The 22256-nt window shown below is 43.4% G+C and overlaps 1 protein-coding gene across 1 annotated transcript in view; it reads right to left on the bottom strand.

Annotated features, from left to right (window-relative positions):
• The window catches only part of HUNK (hormonally up-regulated Neu-associated kinase), a 78984-nt gene extending 71235 nt beyond the window's left edge, over nt 1-7749 (bottom strand). Inside the window, exon 1 of the mRNA XM_077293975.1 lies at nt 7519-7749. Within this exon, the coding sequence (XP_077150090.1) occupies nt 7519-7616 (98 nt within the window). The 5' untranslated portion in view covers nt 7617-7749. The remainder of the gene's footprint in view (nt 1-7518) is intronic.
• Between the last annotated feature and the right edge of the window lie 14507 nt (nt 7750-22256).

Below are 22256 nucleotides of genomic sequence, written 5' to 3'. Positions count from 1 at the left end.
TTTCATGTCTCGAAAACATTCTGCCGCACATATTGAGATAGCCGGCGTTCTGGAACGAGCTGTACCAATGTGGATGACTCACATGAAGAATTAGGAACAGAACTGATCAAATGTCTGCAGATAACCTAGCTGGCTGCCAGTCGTCTATAGAAATTCATCTGAGTTATTACATTATTTTTGGAAGAAGAATTGAACTTTTCCAACCTTTGACCACAGTTTGTCCAAAATTGTGGGTACTGAATAGCGAGACCTCCAGCTGTAGGCACATGTTGAGTATGGGTGTCTTGGGCCGCGTATTTGAAACTTATGACATCATCGCACCTGCACCGTGACATCACATGTGAGATCATCAGCCAAGGATCCATCTGATTCTGTAATTCTGCCTACTAAGCGTCACCTCCTTTGTAGGGTCTGCAAGATACAGGGGCATCCCTTATTAACCAAATACCGTATTTTCTGGCGTATAAGACGACTGGGCGTATAAGAGGACCCCCAATTTTTCCATTTAAAATATAGAGTTTGGGATATACTCACTGTATAATTCGGGGGTCATCTTATACGCCGAGTGCCGTCTTATACGGCGTGTGCGGAGCTCTGAGGTCGCCACATATGGTGCAGGGAGCAGTCTCAGATGGTTCCCAGGGTCTGGAGGAGAGGAGACTCTCCTTCAGGCCCTTGGATCCATATTCATGTAAAAAAAAGAATACAATTAAAAAATAGGGATATACTTACCTTCCGATGGCCCCCGGAGTCCTCCCGGCTCTCAGCAGTGCACGCGGCGGCTTCTGTTCCCAGGGATTCTTTGCGCAAAGGACCTTTGTCACGGTCGCGTGACCACGATGTCATCTCAGGTGATTTGCGCAATGCATCCCTGGGAACGGAAGCCGCTGCCTGCACCGCTGAGAGGCAGGAGGACTCCGGGGGCCATCGGAAGGTAAGTATATCCATATTTTTTATTTTTATTCTTTTTTTTTTACATGAATATGGATCCCAGGGCCTGAAGGAGAGTCCCCTCTCCTCCAGACCCTGGGAACCATCCGGGACCGCTCCCTGCACCATATGCGGCGACCTCAGAGCTCCGCATACGCCGTACCCGGGGTATAAGACGACCCCCGACTTTTGAGAAGATTTTCAGGGGTTAAAAAGTACGGTATGTCAAAGGTGCTAGCTGAAAGTTTTGCATTCTGAAAAGGTGTCTTGCTATACATGAACTATCTATATTAGTATCATTTGTGGAATTATATAGGTCTGCATGATAAGGGCTCATTCACACGGACCATTTTTCCACGAACCTATTATTTTCATCAGACTCTGATCAGTGTTTGATCAGAGCATGGTCCGAGTATCATCCGTTTTTCTCATACGAGGGGAATTTTAAAAAAATATCTCCATCTTCTCTATTTTGACAGTCTGTGAAAATCAGACTGAGGTTGGATGTCATCCGAGCGTGGTCTGATTTTTTTTATTTCTTTTTTTCACGGACCCATTGACTTGCATTGCCAATTTCCATCCGACCCTCGGATGAAAATGAGACGTCTCCGTGATTTTCCACTGACCGCATGGTCCGTAAAAAATGACGAACATGTGAATGGCCGCATAGTCTATCACATGTACGAGTGCTATGCGTGAAACTCGTTGGTGAAAATCAGACGTCTGAATGAGATTTAGGGTACTCTCCACATATAGGGTCTGATTTATCATTTGCAGGTCGTTTTTCTTTTTGTTTTGTCTTGCTGCAATCGTTGATGTTGTTTGTGCCAAATTTTTCAAAACGTTACAACCGCTTCACAAATTTTGCGCAATAATTCAGATGTACAGAAAATCACCCCAAAGAGCGGACTGGGGAACGCTATACTCAAAAATGTTGTGACGTTTTAAAAAAGATGCAATTGATGAATCGGCCACAAATATCTGGAAAACAGAAAGTACGACTACATTGGTATCGTGCTCGAACACATATAGAAGTACAAAAATGAGAAGAATTTGGTGAAAATCAAAACATGAAAAACTAGACAAAAAAGGCGCACATTCAATAAGGAACTGGGCCCTTGATGCAGCAGTTCCCTTCCTGAGATATGACCCCTCTTCCCTATATGTAAACCTAGTCTTTTTTTTTGACAAAGTGGGTGTGGTTCACAAGAAGACTCCCACATAAAAGAATTGATGACCACGCCCATTTGGTAAAAAAGCTAGATTTCTGTACAGGGAGGATGAGGCCATATCTCAGGAATTGAGAGGAACAGGAACAAAAGAAAACATCACCGGATATGCGCAACCACGATCTGTTATTGATCATTTTGGATTGGACAGAGGGCCTTCTGCAACATTCACAAGTATATGTACTGTAAAGTTATGTCTCTGGACTCCAGGCCTGGCTATCACTGGAATACTAATAAAAGACCAAGTGTTGTTTCTTGCAGGACCTGAAATTTCCTTCCCATTGAAGCTTAGGACAGATTGGATCCAAGAATTCAGTTCCTTAAAGGAACGATTAAGGTTTTCCAAGGTTTGATCTAACATTTTCATGAATGGAGCTGAGCTGCGATACCATAGACGACCTGTGGACAGGTGTGGCGCTGTTTTCTTCATCCTGGGCATTAACACCAATTTCTGCGAAACTTTGAGAACAAGTCATTGTCATCCGTCCTCATACTTCTATGGATAGATAAAGAATTGCTCCTCACTTATAAGGAAAACGCAAATATCTCCTTGACATTATATCAGACAGAGATATTCACAGAAGTATAAGTGCTCATAAGCCGAAGGAAAATATATTATTTTCACACACTTCCATCATCAGAAAATCTGGATTTAAAAACTGCAACAGATTGATTTCCAAGACACCCTGGCAGAGCGAGGAACAATCTTTCTGCTCCTTCTGGTTGCTTCCTTGCCATTGTGTTCTTGTGCTTCTTAGAATGCAATGCCCGCACTCTTGGAGCAACCTGCTCTTTTATTTTTTATTGCGCCACCTAGTGGTCATTATATATTATGTCGTACACTTTTATGCCTTCGGAAAATGTAGCAATGTTGGGTAATGCAATGGATTACATGGCTCTTACACATGTAATAAATATGATAATATTTATCATATATAATATGATATTTATTAATTGATAAAAATATATTTCGTGCTAGTAATCTAACAACAAAATCTAATAAGATTTCAATCCCACTGGCCGACAATGCTTAGTAAGATCTGTAATTATGGCTATAAATACTGGGGTGTTGGATCTAGGAACTGCTCTGCAGCAGATCAGGGGTCCGTCTCCGCTCAGAGGTGAACTACAGGCGGGAAAATGTTGGAAAAGAAGTAAGGGTGAGAAAGAAGACCTGGGCTCCCTAGTAGGCAAAGATTATATTTTGGAGTGTGGCTCGTTCCCATGTTTTGTTATGGGGCCACATCGTTACTTTCTGCAATAAAGAACCTAGGTTGTTTCGAAGTCTCGCACACATTAAAGGGATTGTTCTAATTCAGTAAAAGATGGCTGATTTCTTTAAGTAAAAGCCCTATTGAAGTGAATGGGGCTGAGCTGCAATAGTCCATGTAAACTACACTACACTAACTGTAGACAGGAGTGGAGCTGCTTTTGGAAGTAAAAGGAAGTTTTTTAAACCATTTACTATCCCTTAAAATAGTCTTTCCAACATGTAATACCATAACTTAGGGTGCTTTCACACTGCATTTTGGTACCATTAGGGATTGTGCCCAAAATCCCCCCACAAAACGGGATTCGGGCGCATGCTCTGTCAGGGCTATAGACTATAATGGTGCCGGCAGAGTCACCATGTCCTATGACGGGCATCATTTTCGGGCATATACGCCTACTGATGGCGCCACTCAGAAGTTGTAGACTGTGTCCTCCTCCAGTAGGCATATACACTCGAAAATGATGCGCGGCGGAGCACATGTTGGCACCATTACATTCTATGGCCCTGACGGCGCATATGCCCAAATTCCATTTTGGGGAGGGTTCGGACATAAGCCCCGATGAGGCCACTGAATGAGGGATGTTGAGTTTCAGGTCGTGGGACCTGCAGTCAGTCCAGAAATCGCAGTCCTCACTTGAAGGCCACGTTCACGTGTGTTCAGTATTTGGTCAGTATTTTACATCAGTACTTGTAAGTGGAACAATCAGAGGAAAAGTGATAGAAACTCGTCACCACTTCTGTATTTATCACCCTCTCCTGATTTTGGCTCACAAATACTGATGTAAAATACTGAGCGAATACTGAAAGTGTGAACGTGGCTGAAGCGTGAATGTCGGATGTGAGAAACCCGGCTCAGCTGATGGGCGCTGATTACCGCACGTTACATAACGACTTATTGCTGGAGTCATTAGGTTTATTCCCATGCACCACATAGAGGGAGCACAGAAGCTCGTTGCTTTAGTAACAGCCGCAGGCACTTCGCTGTTCTGTAGAGATAGCTGTACGGCCGTGCACCGCAACGTGTCTGGAACCGCGGAAACTCAGGACAAAGCTGCGTAAAAGCAAAATGTGCACTCACTGCTCTCTCCTCTTCTATTCATGGTGGGCTGATAGGCGATTAGTGATTCTGAGCCTTTTTTCCTCCCCTAAGGAGCATCCATTTACCACGCTTCACCTGCCATAAAAATAACATAATGCGGGCAGAGAGCTCTCACAGCCATCTCATACTATGGGGGTCACTTAACCCTACAGCTGAGGCAGCATTCAGACCCTTTGGTGTTTAATCAATAGATTTTACATCTGAGAGGAATCAGTAATCGGTCTTGCGCTCTACTTTCTCAGTGACCCATGGACTTGGAGCTTCAGAGACTTTTCTGACACTGTTTCCAAAGCAGCGCATTCTCTCTCCTGAGGTTCTGTGCAGAAAATCTCTGATGTGAATTGTCTTATTGACTGTAGCAATTGGCGGACACAGACAGAAGAGGCCCCTGTGCAAGACCAACATAAGGTCCCGTTACAGCCCAATAGCTCCTCATAATATACAATTCCACCTGCTTTAGAGGCAGATGTGGCCCCCTTACCTTTTGGACCCTCGTGCAGCTGCACAGGTTGCACCAATGATACATCCGCCCCTGGGGTTAGCGGACCAGTGTTCGGACCAGCTTTTGTCCCATCTATAGCAATTGCATGTGAAAATTGAACATGTGAATATTGCTCGTCATACTTTTCTTTATGAGCCTGATCACCCTCTCCTCCAACATTATCAAGAGCAGGGGAACAACACAAAGAGAAACAGACAGAAAGAGCCAGTCCTGTTGGGTGTCTGCTGCCCCGTAATGGCAGCCCAAGGCATCAGCAAGCAGCAGATCCCATCCAACATGGTGAAGGCTGTGGACATATAATGTCATAATCTATGGCCTGCTGACTCTGTAGTAAGAGAACGAACCCCAAAGACCACAACTTATAAAATGCAGTAGTAGTAAAGTAATGATCATAGCGGCCAACAGAAGGAGCACCATTACCTATATACTTTCACTGATCACTCGCATGATTGATAATTGATTATTTTGCTTTTTTTTTTACATAAAACAATCCATAATGATATATATAAATACAAAAAATCGCCCTTTTAGGAAAGACTCTGTTTCATCTTTATTTCTGCAATCTATTGTTCTCTGTTATCATCCCTTTCAGGCTGGTAAGTGGTATCGTTAAGGGGAAGTCTGGTGTAATCCCCGCCTCCATGATCTCTACTTTATCTCATATATCTCCAGTGCAAAGAACCTCAGTGTCCATGCTCATCTTAGAGTTATTCCTCCGTTAATTAATGCATATTTTTTCATTATGCATGAGATGCAAATATAAGCACAACATATATATATATATATATATATATATGTATTCTGCATACATACAATAGAGCTCTGCCAGCTAACAGAGAAGCCAGCTGAAATGACAGCAGTGTCTGCCCAGCTCACATTTCTTGCTGCTTCCATTATTACTATAATGGTTGATAATTATCACATTTGGAAGAAAAGAAAACGCTAAAAAGCAGCGATAGTACAAATCAGTTCATAGATAGTGCCTTAAAGGATGAAGCACAATGTCTCATTCAGTCCACAGTGGGATCATGCCAAGCTGTCACCATGATAAACATTCCTATCACAAGGCTGGCAACGTGGCACACTGGGGCCATAGTACTATCACGCCGTAGTAAAGCTACAGGCTCGGGCCGTTCCCTTTGTCTAGTAAACAGATGTTACTGTTCCCTTTCTTTATGCCATCTGATTGACAAACTGGATATTAGACGGACGTAAAGTGATGATTTATTGATGCCAAAAAAAAAGATAATGATAACATTGTTCTGCAAACATGTTCTCAAAAGAAGTTTGTGAAAACAGAGAACAATAGTAAGCGACTAAGCTCAGTGATAACAATAATAGTAATTGTTTCCAATGCAAAGCGATAACATAGGGACGGTACAGTATGGGAAATCTGAGTCAGTGGAACATACGGTGGGGTAAACTGTAACTTAGCGCGTTTCTATACATATATGTCTATGTGTATATATAAATATACTGTATATATACTGTACATACAGTATATATATATTCTACATGATTTCATATTATATGGTAACTTCACATAACTTCATATATATACAGTATGTATGTATATATATCAAGTTACATGTGAAGTTACCATATAACGTAAAATCATGTAGACTATATATATACACACACACACACGTAGCATGCAATTGTGTAGTCAGAGTTGTTTGCAAAGATTTGGGGATTAGAATAGAATGCATATACACACGTACATATTGCAGGTATATATGTGCAGTTTATGTATGTATATATGTGGCTGTATCATGCATGTACATTTGTGATTGTGTATGTGGAAGTAAATGGAGAAAAATATATAGGATGTCACAGTATAGTGCTGTACTCACAGAGTTGTTTTCAAAAGCATTTACAAGCTATCCTGTTGAATTTGCAAAATATATATATATATGTAATGCATACATGTGCGTAAATATAATTAGTGCATGCAGTGCACGTGTATATATATATATATATATATATATATATATAGTAGTGCACGTAATGCATGCAAGTGGGGGTATATATATATATATATATAAAAGTACGTATATGTATGTAGATACGGTATATTGTAATATTTGCAATATATGTGTGTGTACGTCTATATATATATATATTGAAGTGCTAGATAAGTAGTGCACATAATTCATGTGTGTGCATATATATATATATTTATATATATATATAATGTGTGTGTGTGTAACATAAGCATGTATATGTATGTGTATGTGGTTAGATACAGTATATTGTAAGTTACCGTATAACATGCAATGTGTTTGCAAGTTACATTTGCAAGACTGTATGTGTGTGTGTATATACTGTATATATATATATTTATGATTGCAATGCATAATATATAGCATACAGTACATTTATATAGTTGCATATTGGTGTGCATTAATATATAAATCCGTGTATAAATATATATGTATCAGGGTTGGGTTTTGCTAGGCGTAGCGCAGATATAACAAAACTTTACTTGTTGCCATGGTCATCCTCTTCGAAGCTCCATTGCTGGTGTTCTTTGCCATTATTCTCATTGATGCAGGGTGATCGCGGGGTAGTTAATACGACCATGGTTCTCCGATGTGTCTAAGCCGCGCTGCATCAGACAGTGCTCAGCCCCTGTATCCAGGCTGCTTCAGATATCAGAAAATGGGAAGCAGCCAGCGATCCACACCAGCGCTGATCGGCTTCTGGTTGGCTGAGGCCGGTCACATTATCCTCGCAGATTTGCCTGATTAGCACGGACCATGTTATAGATCAGGGAAACAGACATCGGTTTTCTTGTTGCTTAGCGACGGCTGAATAGGAACACAGGACGCAGACAACAAAATAGTGGCGAGATGATGAACGTCGTGATCATGCACAGCCGGGGACAATAAAAGCTCCGAGCCAACACAAAGCCCGTCACGATAAAATATAACGGCTCTGCTCTTTATTACATTGGGGAGGGGGGGGATATTGGTCTGGATGTCATGATGGCTCCCAGCAGATAAGGGGTGCTATGATTTAATGCAATAATATGTATCAGACACAAATCCAGCGATTCTAGTATTACATTTTGCACAAAGCAACACAGAAATATCTAAAAAAACAAATGGATTTCTTGTGTTTTGTTTGCCTCGGAGCAGGAACAAAGGGTCTAGGATGGTAGGATGGCTGCGAGTTTGTGCACTGAAGCACCGAAGACGCTGATTTTACATGATAACTGGCAGAAATGGAGCGTGAGGATCTCATCATCCAACACAAACGGATTATCGGGGAGCTGCAGCTTCAGATTCTGATGCGCAAGGAGCATGAGGCTCATTTATCAATAGTGTCCAAAAAGAACAACTGTCTTTGTTGTCCATAGCAAGCAATGAGAGCTCAGCTTCAATTTCCACTGCTCTGGTAAAATAAAAGCTGCTCTGTGATTGGTGCTTTGAAGGGTTTGCACCAAGTTTGGAAGTTATCCCCAATCTATAAGATATGGGAGAGCATCCAGATTGCTGGTGGTCCCACTGGGTTGCTGGGAACAAGGGTTTCTACAAGGCTGCCAATTATGAACATGGTCAGTGAGGTCCTCTCTCTCCTGTAGAGTGTAAGATTGTATGGTCAGCAAGGTCCTCTGTCCTGTAGAGTGTAAGCTCTTATGGTCAGCGGGGTCCTCTCTCTCCTGTAGAGTGTTAGCTCTTATGGTCAGCGAGGTCCTCTGTCCTGTAGAGTGTAAGCTCTTATGGACAGTGTGGTCCTCTCTCTCTCCTGTAGAGTGTAAGCTCTTATGGTCAGTGAGGTACTCTCTCTTGTAAAGTGGAAGCTTTTATGGTCAGCAGGGTCCTCTCTCTCCTGTAGAGTGTAAGCTCTTATGGTCAGCAGGAACCTCTCTCTCTCCTGTAGAGTGTAAGCTCTTATGGTCAGCTTGGTCCTCTGTCCTGTAGAGTGTAAGCTCTTATGGTCAGCAGGATCCTCTCTCTCTCCTGTAGAGTATAAGCTCTTATGGTCGGGAGGATCCTCTCTCTCTCCTGTAGAGTGTAAGCTCTTATGGTCAGCTTGGTCCTCTGTCCTGTAGAGTGTAAGCTCTTATGGTCAGCGGGGTCCTCTCTCTCTCTCCCGTAAGGTGTAAACTCTTAGGGTCAGTGAGGTCCTTTATCTCCTGTAAAATGTAAGCTCTTATGGTTAGCAAGGTCCTCTCTCTCCTGTAGAGTGTAACCTCTTATGGCCAGTGGGGTCCTCTCTCTTTTCTATAGAGTGTAAGCTCTTATGGTCAGCAGGGTCCTCTCTCTGCTGTAGAGTGTAAGCTCTTATGGTCAGTGTGGTCCTCTCTCTTTTCTGTAGAGTGTAAGCTCTTATCATCAGCGGGGTCCTCTCTCTCTCCTGTAGAGTGTAAGCTCTTATGGTCAGTGAGGTCCTCTCTCTCCTGTAGAGTGTAAACTCTTATGGTCAGCGGGGTCCTCTCTCTCCTGTAGAGTGTAAACTCTTATGGTCAGCGGGGTCCTCTCTCTCCTGTAGAGTGTAGACTCTTATGGTCAGTGGGGTCCTCTCTCTCTTCTGTAGAGTGTAAACTCTTATGGTCAGCGGGGTCCTCTCTCTCCTGTAGAGTGTAAGCTCTTATGGTCAGTGGGGTCCTCTCTCTCCTGTAGAGTGTAAGCTCTTATGGTCAGTGATGTCCTCTCTCTCCTGTAGAGTGTAAGCTCTTATGGTCAGTGGGGTCCTCTCTCTCCTGTAGAGTGTAAGCTCTTATGGTCAGCGGCGTCCTCTCTCTCCTGTAGAGTGTAAACTCTTATGGTCAGTGGGGTCCTCTCTCTCTTCTGTAGAGTGTAAACTCTTATGGTCAGCGGGGTCCTCTCTCTCCTGTAGAGTGTAAGCTCTTATGGTCAGTGATGTCCTCTCTCTCCTGTAGAGTGTAAGCTCTTATGGTCAGTGGGGTCCTCTCTCTCCTGTAGAGTGTAAGCTCTTATGGTCAGTGGGGTCCTCTCTCTCCTGTAGAGTGTAAGCTCTTATGGCTTGTAGTGTCGCCTTTCTCTCTCCTCTCCCCATGTGTGTTTTCCAAGCAATTACAAACTTTCCAGTATTGAGATTCACGTGAATTTATTCACCATAAATTTAATTTTGGGGGAAAATTCAGCGTGACATCAGTGCTGCAGACAACATAGCCCAACTGGCATACACTTTATACATAAGTCACAGAAAGGCGTTATTTATGTTTGTTGGGTTGTGTACTTTTGCAACTAGTATGTTTAAACCCTTCCCAGCCAATTTTCATTTTTTTTCCTCTCTTCTTTTAAATAGCTATAACTTTTTTTTATTTTTGCACTGACATAGACATATGAGGATTTGCTTTTTTTGTGGCATGGGCTCTAGTTTTGAAAAACACAATTCATTTTAAAGTATAGTGGAAAAAAAAATGCAACAAAATTTCAAGTTCGGTGAAAAGGTAAAAACCCACAATTTCGCCGTTGTTTTATGGGTCTTCTTTTCGGCACCAATTCTGACTTGCCTTTCTGTTTTCACCAGGGGACATTTTGCAATATTCATTATAATGGCACATGATGTTTTATAGATATGGCACAAATGAAAAGTTGCTGTTTTTCTCTTTTGCATCTCTGCGCCTTTTTAGAACAAAATGTTGCAAGATACTTTAAGATGTCGCAGATTAGTCTTCAACTGTGTAAAATAAAAAAAAATAGATACAATTTTGTTCTGCATAAAGGTTCTGGTGTACCTTTGTTCAAAAATTTACCAACATTTCAAAAAGTCGCAAATGGAAAGTGAAAAACACACCTATATTGTTGTAAAAGTCCAAATATGTGAAGGACTAAACATAAACTATTATAAAAGTAATGCCAAAGCCATAATGAATTTGGCACAAAAAATGCTTAAAATTCAAACTTTTATACCAAAAAAATTGCAAAAAGAATGACAAATTGGGGCCTACAATGAGCTTACTATGTTGGACCCCTCTCAAACCTCAGTGCATTTGCAAACTAAAACAAGTGAGTGATGAATTAAATAAATCCTATCATTTTCTCTCTGTAGGTTCCACTCTTGGTTTTGGCTCACCAATCGTGTTGCAAAATAATGACAGGAAAAGAAGCCATGTTGTGTTACCTTAGCTTTCTATAAATGAGGGTAACATCCCAAGCCACATCCAGTGGTGGTTATTATTATTATTTATTTATATAGCACCAATAATTCCATGGTGCTATACATTAGACTGGGTTACATCAAAACACAAATATCACTTACAGTGAACAAAGCTAACACTGACAGACTGATACAGAGGGGAGAGGACCCTGCCCTTGTGGGCTTACATTCTACAGGATGGTGGGGAAGGAGACAGTAGGATGGGGGTTGTAGTAGCTCCGATGATGTTGAGGTGGCCGTGTGGTCATTACAGGTTGTAACCTTTTTTGAAGAGATGGGTTTTCAGGTTCCATTTGAAGGATCCAAATGTGGTGGATAACCGGACGTGTTGGCGCACAAAATTCCAGATGATGGGGGATATTCAGGAGAATTCTTGGAGGCGATTGGGTGATGAGCGAATAAGCGTGGAGGAGAGAAAGAGGTCTTGGGAGGACCGGAAATTACGTGAGGGAAGATATTGATAGATTAGTTCGGAAATATACGGAGGAGAAAGGTTATGGATGGCTTTGTAGGTCAATGTTAGTTTAAACTGGATACGCTGGGAAATTGGGAGCCAGTGAAGGGATTTGCAAAGAGGGGAAGCAGGAGTGTAGCGAGGAGAGAGATTAATTAGTCGGGCAGCAGAGTTAAGGATGGACTGGAGGGCTGCGAGAGTGTTAGAGGGTAGGCCACAAAGGAGGATGTTGGAGTAGTTGAGGCGGGAGATGATTAGGGCATGCACAAGCATTTTGCATAGTAACATAGTTATTCAGGTTGAACGAAGAGTTTAAGTCCATCTAGTTCAACCCATAGCCTAACCTAACATGCCCTAACATGTTGATCCAGAGGAAGGCAAAAAAAAAACCATGTGGCAAAGAGTAAGCTCCACATTGGGGAAAAAAATTCCTTCCCGACTCCACATACGGCAATCGCACTAGTTCCCTGGATCAACGCCCTGTCAAGGAATCTATTATATATAACCTGTAACATTATACTTTTCAAGAAAGGTATCCAGTCCCCTCTTAAATTTAAGTAATGAATCACTCATTACAACATCATAGAGAGTTCCATAGTCTCACTGCTCTTACAGTAAAGAATCCGCGTCTGTTGTTATGCTTATTTTGGTAGAGTGAGAGTTGAGGAAAGGACGGATTCTGGAAATATTCTTCAGCTGGAGACGACAGGAGGTGGCGAGATCTTGGATGCGCGGTTTGAAGGACAGGGCAGAGTCAAGGGTTACTCCGAGGCAGTGGAATACTGGGACAGGGGAAAGTGTGAATTAATTTATTGTGATAGATCAGGTAGGGAAGGTGTGCGAGATGGAGGAAACATAATTAGTTCAGATTTGTCCACATTGAGTTTGAGGAAGCGAGAGGAGAAGAAGAATATGGCTGATAGACACTCTGGGATTCTGGAGAGCAGAGAGGTGACATCTGGGCCAGAGAGGTAGATCTGAGCGTCGTCAGCATATAGATGGTACTTGAAGCCATAGGACTTTATGAGTTGTCCCAGGCCAAGGGTATAGATTGAGAAAGAAGGGGTCCTAGGACAGAGCCTTGAGGGACACCAACAGAGAAGGGGGGAGAGGAAGAGGTAGTATGGGAGTAGGAAATGCTAAATATGCAGTTGGTAAGGTATGAGGAGATCCAGGATAGGGCAAGGTATTTGACACCAAAGGAAGAGAGGATCTGTAGGAGGCAGTGGTCAACTGTGTCGATGGCAGAGGACAGGTCTAGAAGGAGGAGTATAGAGAATTGTCTGTTAGGTTTGGCTGTAAGTAAGTCGTTCGTAAGTTTGGACAGGGCAGTCTCAGTGGAATGGTGGGGACTGAAGCTAGATTGTAGGTTATCGAAGAGCGAGTTAGATGCAAGGTGAGAGGAAAGTTCAGCATGGACATGCTGCTCAAGAAGTTTGGAACCAAATGGTAGCAAATATATGGGGCAATAGCTGGACATAGTGCTCGGGTCAAGGGAAGGCTTTTTAAGATCACCTCTGAGACCAGAATTTCACCCTCACCAAATATTATTTATGCTTGTCATCTTCTTTGAGCAAACAACCTTTTTAAAGACCACATTTCAATGCACAGAATTTTGGCCACATGAGGTCCAAGTTTGTCATTAGGGTACAAAGTTTAGGGCACCAATATTGCTTACGATGCCATGCAAGATCCAGTAATGTGACAAAAGTTTTGCTCTGATATACTGCATCTGATCAGCGGCCACTGATTAGTTCCAGTACTGAGCTGTTAAGATTTATATAGATCTTCCTGAAAATCTGCCTTCAAAGTTTATTTTAAGGTGGGCATTACCAGTGTGAGACATGTAAGGACAGACAGTCCAAAATGTTTTTGTCTGCCGAAACTTCAGTTATTATGATGTTAACTTTTTTTTTTATCTAGGCAACAAGATGTGCTTTCTAGCAGATGGTGTCTTTCCCTATTGTAGAGGAACACAGTCTCTGATTTTTTATAAATACTTGTCATCCATCTGGTAAAAGCATGAAGGATTATCACACTCTGTACAGTAAATCAATAATTACATTTCATTATCCAATGTTGTGTTCCTCTTTTCAGATCATATTTCTGCTTTTGGGGGCGGGAGTGCTAAAAATTATGCTAGAAATATGACAAAATGGTAGTTCAATGGTTATTTCGATTTAGATTATGAAACCAGGTAATGCCGTATGCCAGGGGTCAGGAACCTTTTTGGCTAAGAGAGCCGTAAACGCCACATATTTTGAAATATAATTCCGCGAGAGCCGTACGTGCTTGCAGACGGCGCGGCTATGCAGGGAGTTATGGGAAATGTAGTCCATGCTCCCTGCCGCTCACCACTGCCGCCAATGCTTATCAGGCCATCAAAGAACTACCAATATCAGCGTGCACCGCGGCCTGATGGAGCGCGGTGCATGCATCCTTCCCAGGGGCGTAGCTAGAGCTTTTGCCGCCCGGGGCTGTTCCCGAGTTTGGCGCCCCCCCAGAACGTATGCGATTTTCACACTTAGTCATGTACCGACGAGCTCCTCTCCCTTAAGCTCCCAATGTTCAGTGAAAAACTGAGAGAAGCAGAAGAGAAGCTCGTTGTCACAGGACCATGAGTATGAAAATCGCATATGAGTGAAGTTTCCATGTGTCGACGACTGGAACCTGCGGAGCTGAATCCTGACATCGCACGCTTCTGAATTCTCACAACGCATGCACTGCACACTTTTAGGATTCTCCCTTGCCGGTGGACAGTCATGTCAGCACAAGCATGTGATTTGTATACTTCTGACCACATTCCGACTAGACGTGCCCGGCCTCACTCAGTTCATTTTCATAGAGTGAGGCCACACATGTCTAGTCAGCACGTGACCGCATGTATGTAAATCGCCAGCACCAGAGAATCCTGACAGTGTGCAGGGCGCACTGTGAGAAGTCAGAAGTCTGCAGTCACAAAGAATGACTGCAGACTCATCACAAACCTGGACATCCCCTTTAATGCTCCTAACATAAATAAAAACATGAGAGTTAGTATCACAAATAACATTTACATCCAGGTACCTGATAGATGACGTCTCCTCTGGAGCCGTTCTCCCCATGTTGAGTTTTCTTATCCACAGCTGTCTCTGCAGACTTCCATCTTCTCCGCTCTTTTGCAGAAAATCTCCACATGACGCCCTTAAAGATACAAGTGTCATTATAATGCTCCTGAATAAAAAATTTCCCCTCACTATATTGTCTGCATAAAATATGACCCCCACACTGTCTGTCTTATGGTACATGCTCTTCACACTGACCTCCCCTTTCTATACCGGACCCCTCTTCACACTGACCTCTCACACTGTGTCCCCCCTATAGGGCCCAGTATTTATACTGTACTCTCTCATCACACTCCCCCTCCTTTGTATACTGTCCCCTCCTGGCTGTGCCCTTACACTGTCCCCCATGCTACGCATGCACACATCCCAACACCCTCACTCCCCGTACTCTGTCCACATACGTTTTTCACATCGCTACTCATACTGTGTCCGCATACATTCCCCCGTTTGACCCCAAGCTGTCTGCACCCATCCCCCATACTGTTTCCTCATATATGCCCCCCCATCTCCCCCTTTGCTCTTCATTTTGTGTCCTCAGATCTCCCCCACACATTAAATCCCCCCATCCCCATGACAAATCTCCCCCCACACACAATAAATACCCCATCTCCACTCACATTAAATTTCCCCCCACAATAAATCCCCCCATCTCCACTCATATTAAATATCCCCAATCCAATAATATATCCCACTATCCCCACTCACATGAAATCCCCCCCACAATATATGCCCCCATCCCCACTCACAGTAAATCCCCCCCACAATATATGCCCCCATCCCCACTCACAGTAAATCCCCCCCCACAATATATGCCCCCATCCCCACTCACAGTAAATCCCCCCCCACAATATATGCCCCCATCCCCACTCACAGTAAATCCCCCCCACAATATATGCCCCCATCCCCACTCACAGTAAATCCCCCCCACAATATATGCCCCCCATCCCCACTCACAGTAAATCCCCCCACAATATTATATGCCCCCCATCCCCACTCACAGTAAATCCCCCCACAATATTATATGCCCCCCATCCCCACTCACAGTAAATCCCCCCCTGCACCTTCGGTGTCTTCAGCTCCACTGGAGCACTTTCCACCGCTCTGTGTCTCCTGGTCGATCTGCAGCTCCTGCTCTGCCGCGCAGGTGAGTGACGTCAGCAGCGTGATCACATGACCTGATCACGCTGCTGGCGTCGCTCTGACCCGGCAGTCAGAGCTTCAATTGTACTCGCATCACAGATACGAGTACAATTGAACACTGGGAGCCGGCGCGCCGCAGCTTCTCTGTGCCGGCTGTCAGCTTGACAGTCGGCACAGAGAACAGCTGACTCCCAGTGCGGGGGGTGACAGAATGCAGCCGCCGGGGGAGACACTGCGGACCGCCGCTTTAGGCGGCCCGACTGCGCCCCCCTGCCGGCTGCACCCCCCTAGATACGCCACTGACTCACCGCCGCATTGTGCCGCCCCCCGCATTGTGCCGCCCGGGGCGGACCGCCCCCCCCCGCACCCCCCTTCCTACGCCACTGATCCTTCCCATAGACAGGTAGGAGCCCTGTCTGCGAGCCAGATACGGCCATCAAAAGAGCCATATCTGGCTCGCGAGCCATAGGTTCCCGACCCCTGCCGTATGCAATACATGTTGTGGATGTGCAAGAAATACTGTACTCCCATTATATGATTGTTACGGAACTGCAACACAGAACTAGGAAAGAAGGGGGAAAACTGACAGAAAAAAACTCAGGTAATCCTACCTTAGGTTCTTCAGAGCGTGCTCCGGAGTAGTTATTCACGTGCTGTTGGAGGTCGGCTACTTCCTAAGTTAACCCTTGCAAGTGTTGAGCAAGTTCTTGGACGCTGCACATATTGAAGGAATCCGGCAGAGAATTTTTTCTTTTTGTAAGGCTGGACAAACTGTTACGGAACTGCAACACAGAACTAGGATAGAAGGGGGAAAACTGACCCTGCACCGAGACTAGGCTGATACCCTACAATGGAGTGGACGACCCATTCCTTGTGAATAGACCCACCAACAATCCTAGGTTAATCTCAGCGAAGACCTATAGATAGGGGGAGGGAAGTCCCTGAAAGATCTAAGGACTGGGTATGAAAACAGGTCACCTCCTAATAGAAAATACAGACAAGGCTGCAGAAACCAACTGAAAACAGAAACTAAAGATAGCAGAACCAGAGGTCCAAGAACTGCACAAAATCCAACACAGAAAGCTATCAAAGCACCTAGCCAGAACTCAAGCGGATTAACACTGTTGTCCAGCAAGAATGGGAGGCAGGTGCTGGGTAATAAAGGGGAAAAAGACCAGCAGCCAAAAAACCACAACAAGATGGTGGACGGTCAAAAGGCAAAACAGATTCTAACATGATACATTGAAGAGCAGCTGAATATGTACACAGATCGGTTGTACTGGTAACTCCTCAATTATACTTACAGGGGGTTTCTCAACTCATTAAATGAGTAAAATTGGAAAAACGTGGATGAAAAAAGCCGCACACAAGCGAGATTTGCATAGGGATAGCGATGACACCTACTCTTGCAAATCATGCTATCATGCCCACAGGGACAAACAAAAGCCCCATGAACTACTGAAAAGGCTTATTAGCCTTTGGAAAGCAAAGTTTATAAAGACTTTTTTTTAACATGTTTTAGGTTTTAGATAGAGATGGGCAAACCTGAACAGCAAAGTTCGACGTCCGTACTGAACACCTACTATTTGGGCATGGACACCGAACACAGGCTTCATCAGGAAGTCCATGTTATTGTTCGGGTTCGCCCCCCCAAACCCTGAGTGTTTGTCACGCTGCGTAGCAAACACTGCTTCTGATCAGCGGTAAAATCATCACCACCGGTCAGACAGCTGCAGTTCCCATGCTGTCAAATGACAGTATGAGTCCGCAGCTGTGATCAGAGGTGTAAATTTTACCTCTGGTCACTGGTGTCGCCTAATGGGACCACTGCTCCCATCAGCCAATGCCTGCTGCCGCTAATAACAGCGAGAATAGGTGGCGGCTGATGGGAAATTAGTCCATGATAATCCAGCACATCTTCAGCCAGCTCCTGTGCTCTAAATAAATATTTTAAACAAAATGTCCTGGGTTCACCAGTATTTTTTGATAACAAGACAGGCAAAACTCACAGCTGGGGGCTGCAACGCTCAGCTGTCAGCTTCAGCAAGGCTGGTTATCAAGAATAAAGGGATCCTCATTCCGATTTTTTTGACTATTTAAATAAATAATTTAAAAACGGTGTTCCTCCCCATTTTTGACAACCAGCCAAGCTAAAGAAGACAGTTTGGGGATGGAATTCTCAGGTTGGTAAGGGGCCATGGATATTAACCCCCCAGCCTAAAAATAGCAGCCCACAGCTGGTGCTTTGACCGGTTCTTCCCACTTGCCCTGTAGCGGTGGCAAGTAGGGTTAATATTTGTGGGTTGATGTCACCTTTGTATTGTCCGGTGACATCAAGCCCACGGCTTAGTAATTTAGTGGCATCTATACCACTCTTATCCATTACCAATCCTATAGTTATATAGTAAATAAACACACAAGTATAAAGTCTTTTAAATGAAAGAATGACACAGACTCCTTTAATGATTCTAAATTAAACCATACTCATGTCAACGTCCATTCCATTCAATCCCTCGTCTTCAGTTCTCGTCACCTGTTTTCCAGTACACTATATGGTAAAATTAATGGTGTTATTCAAAAGTACAACTCGTATTGCAAAAAAACAAGCCCTCATACTGCCATATTGACAGAAAAATAAAAAAGTTATGGCTCTGGGAAGAAGAAGAGCAAAAAAAAAAAAGACGCAAAATACGAAAATCTCAAAGTGGTGAAGGGGATAAACGCATTCCTAAAATGTAAACCTATTCTAAGCCAGTGTTTTATGCTCTTAGAAAGGTTTCAAAATGTGGAAACTGAATAAATCTTGTTCTCCCCGTCTTGGATTCTTTCCAGCCATTTCTAAAGAATGGAGAAGGAATCAAAAGAACACCAGGGGGCGTCATAACAAGCAGGTAACAGCAATCATTCTTTCAACTTAAAAATGTTCTGCTTTGTATGATTAAACAGAGAAATGTAGTATTATTCATGGCACAGACGCTTAAGGTAAAATGCAACATTCATAACGCCTTCAATAATTGCCAGTTGTCCTGGCTCAGAGGTAAGACGACATAACCCAACACAGATGAAGGTGGATTGCTTCTAGCAAAATATTTTTTTAGAGAGTTCCAATTTTAACTATTCCGCCAAGGATGTTACTCTTGCAGCAATGGTTTCTATTTTATATTTCACAAAGTATCCATTTTTGTCCCAATCTCTTTTATTGTGGAGATATGAACAATTGATTTAAAAGGGTTTTCCATGAACAAAAGTAAAGTTAATATATTTAAAAAAAAATGGATTTAGAAATATGTTTTTGAATTCTTTAATTGGCAAATCATGTGTCACAATTCCACTCTTGTGTGTCTGGGATGCAGTTACCGATGACACAGCCGTCCAGTCTGGGGCAGGGGTGTGCTGAGCTATTGATGTTTTGATTGACAGCTGAGCAGTCTAATCTGAGGCTGGGAGTTGCTGGCTGTCTCCAGGTGTTCATTGTCCCAGGTAATTGCTTGGCTACTTAGCTGGGCTGTTAGTCCCATATCTCTGCCAGTCATAGCTTTGGTTTGTCTCTTTGTGCCTAGTGTTTTGCTTGATGATCTTTTGTTGCCCGAACTTGGAACTCATTCTGACCATCAGTCTATTTAATCTGTTTGTTCTGATCCACTATTTTCCTGGTATTTTGACCTCGGACCATTATCTGACTACACCTTTGTCTGTCCCCTCTGTTTATTACATATCCTCCTGGCTTTTGACCTTGGACTTCTTGACTATTCCGACTCTGTGAGAAGTGAGAAAGCGTCACATCACATTTGTTTTGTCTAGGCACATAATTAATATAGTACACCGACAGAAGCCTCTCCATGGAGCACAAAGCAGGTGCTCCGCCAATGTCAGTAAGCACAACTTGTCTTTCCTTAACTCAGATGGGCCATCCAGCAGATAAACAGCACATATACAATTGATGTCTAAAGAAAAGACAATACAGCAGTATGTAAAAGAAACCAAAATTGTATTAATAAGCAGTATAAAAACATTACATGGTCAGATGACTCTAGATTTCTGTTGAATAGAGATGAGCGCATGTTCTCAAACTTAAATTCACCGACTTTGCCAAATTTTCCAGCAAAATTTTAGTTACGGCAAATAAATTTAAATCTCAATACTGGAATACTTGTAATTGCTTGGGAAATACAAATGGGTGAGAGGAAAGAGAGAGAACTTCACTGACCACAAGAGCTTATACATTACAGGACAGAGAGAAACAGGACATTACTGATCATAAGTGCTTTCACTCTACAAGGGAGAAAGAGAGAGACAGAAGACCTCGCTGATCATAAGAGTTTACACTCTAGAGGAGAGAGAAAAAGAGAGACAGAGGACCTGCTTTCAAATTGCCCTATTGGGGCATACATCCGAAATCCCCTGTAAAACGGGTACGGGACGTATGTGCCGATGGGGCCATAGACTGTTATGGTGATGGGAGAGAACGAATATGAGCTCTGCTGTGCACTTTTTTGGGGGGAGTGTACGCCTACAAGAGGCAGTGCAGTGTAATATGTATAGACTACTATTAGTCTATTGGCCAAGCTGGTGCATGCGTGTAGACCCCGTTTTGCGGGGGAAGGAAGGGTCGGATGTTTGTCCCAATGGGGACACAGAACGCAATGTGAAAGCACCCTTACACTCTAGATGAGAGAAAGAGGACCCCACTGATCATACATCTTACACTCTATGGGGGAAAGAGAGGGAGAGAGAGGACCCCGCTGATCATAGAGCGTACACTCTACTGGAGAAAGGGAGAGAGGAAACCGCTGACCACAATAGCTTACACTCTACAAACGAGAGATAGATAGAACCCCACTGACCATAAGAGCTTACACTCTACAGGAGAGAGAGAGATAGAACCCCACTGACCTTAAGACCTCTACAGTAGAAAGGGAGAGAGGACCTTGCTGTCCATAAGAGCTTACACTCTACAGGAGAGAGTGAGAGGACCTCACTGACCATAAGAGCCTACACTTTACAGAAGAGAAAGAGAGAGGACCTCACTGACCTTAAGAGGTTACACTCTACCGAAAAGAGAGAGAGGACCTCACTGACCATAAGAGCTTACACTCTACAGGAGAATGAGAGGACACTGCTGACCATAAGAGCTTACACTTTACAGAAGAGAGAGAGAGGACCCCACTGACCATAAGAGCTTACACTCTACAGGAGAGAGTGAGAGGACACTGCTGACCATAAGAGCCTACACTTTACAGAAGAGAGAGAGGACCTCACTGACCATAAGAGCTTACACTCTACAGAAGAGAGAGAGAGAGAACCCGGCTGACTATGAGAACTTACACTCTACAAGAGAGAGAGAGGACCGTGCTGACCACAAGAGCTTACACTTTACAGAAGAAAGACTGCACTGACTATAAGAGCTTACACACTTACACTCTACAGAAGAGAGAGAAAGACGACTCTGCTGACCATCTCAAAATGTTTGAATTGCATGACACCACAAACTTTGGGAAATTCATCTCAAACTCAGTCCTCAGTGAATCTCTGTTTTACCATGGTGATGGGAGAGTCAGGATTTGGATCAAGCAACATGAATCAATTAACTCTTTCTGTCATGTGTCCACAGTTCAGACTGGTGGAGTAATGGTGTAGGGAATTTTTTTTGGCAAACCCTGGCTTCTCTGAAACCTTTTGATGGATGTTTGGACAATAGAGCTTACCTAAACACTATGGACAGCCAAGTTCATCCATTCATGACAGCAGCTTACCCTATGGCAGAAGGACAATGCACCATACCACAAGGGTCATATAGTCATAGATTGTTTGCAAGGACGTGGAGGTCAGTTTTCCTTACTTCCCGGTGTTTAAAGGCTGCAGAGTCTATTTCTTTAGAGCATCTCTGGGCTGTCAGCATCTTCATCTAATTTGCAGCAACTTTGTCCTCATGGGCCAATATACCTGCTGAACAATTTCAGCTACTAATGAATACTATGCCCTGATGAATTGCTGAGGTCCTAAAGGCCAAAGGAAGGCCAAATTGCTGCATGATGGGTGTCTCTACTAAAGGGCCCATTCAGTGATTTCTCATTTGTTTAATATTGCTACCACTCTGACAAAAAAAAAAGCAATCTCAAAGGTTGAGGGTATTTTTTCACAGCACAGCATGACTAATTGCATAAAAATAATGTGTATATTATCTAAATGAAAGGGAAAAGGTGGGGGGAGACAAAATGGATTTCTCAGGGGACAGGGCTGAAAGTGGAAAAAGATCTAAAGATACTTTATTTTCATTTAGCTCTAGTGCTATTAAACAGTTAGCGTTTATGCATGTGCTGCACTAATGTCGTTCTTTGCTTAATTATTTCTCTTACATGGTTTAATGTTTGCTAATCAAGCATTATGAACAAA

The sequence above is a fragment of the Ranitomeya variabilis genome, chromosome 3 (assembly GCF_051348905.1).
Source record: "Ranitomeya variabilis isolate aRanVar5 chromosome 3, aRanVar5.hap1, whole genome shotgun sequence".
Taxonomy (NCBI): Eukaryota; Metazoa; Chordata; class Amphibia; order Anura; family Dendrobatidae; genus Ranitomeya; species Ranitomeya variabilis.
This window is presented reverse-complemented; position numbering and strand designations above follow the sequence as displayed.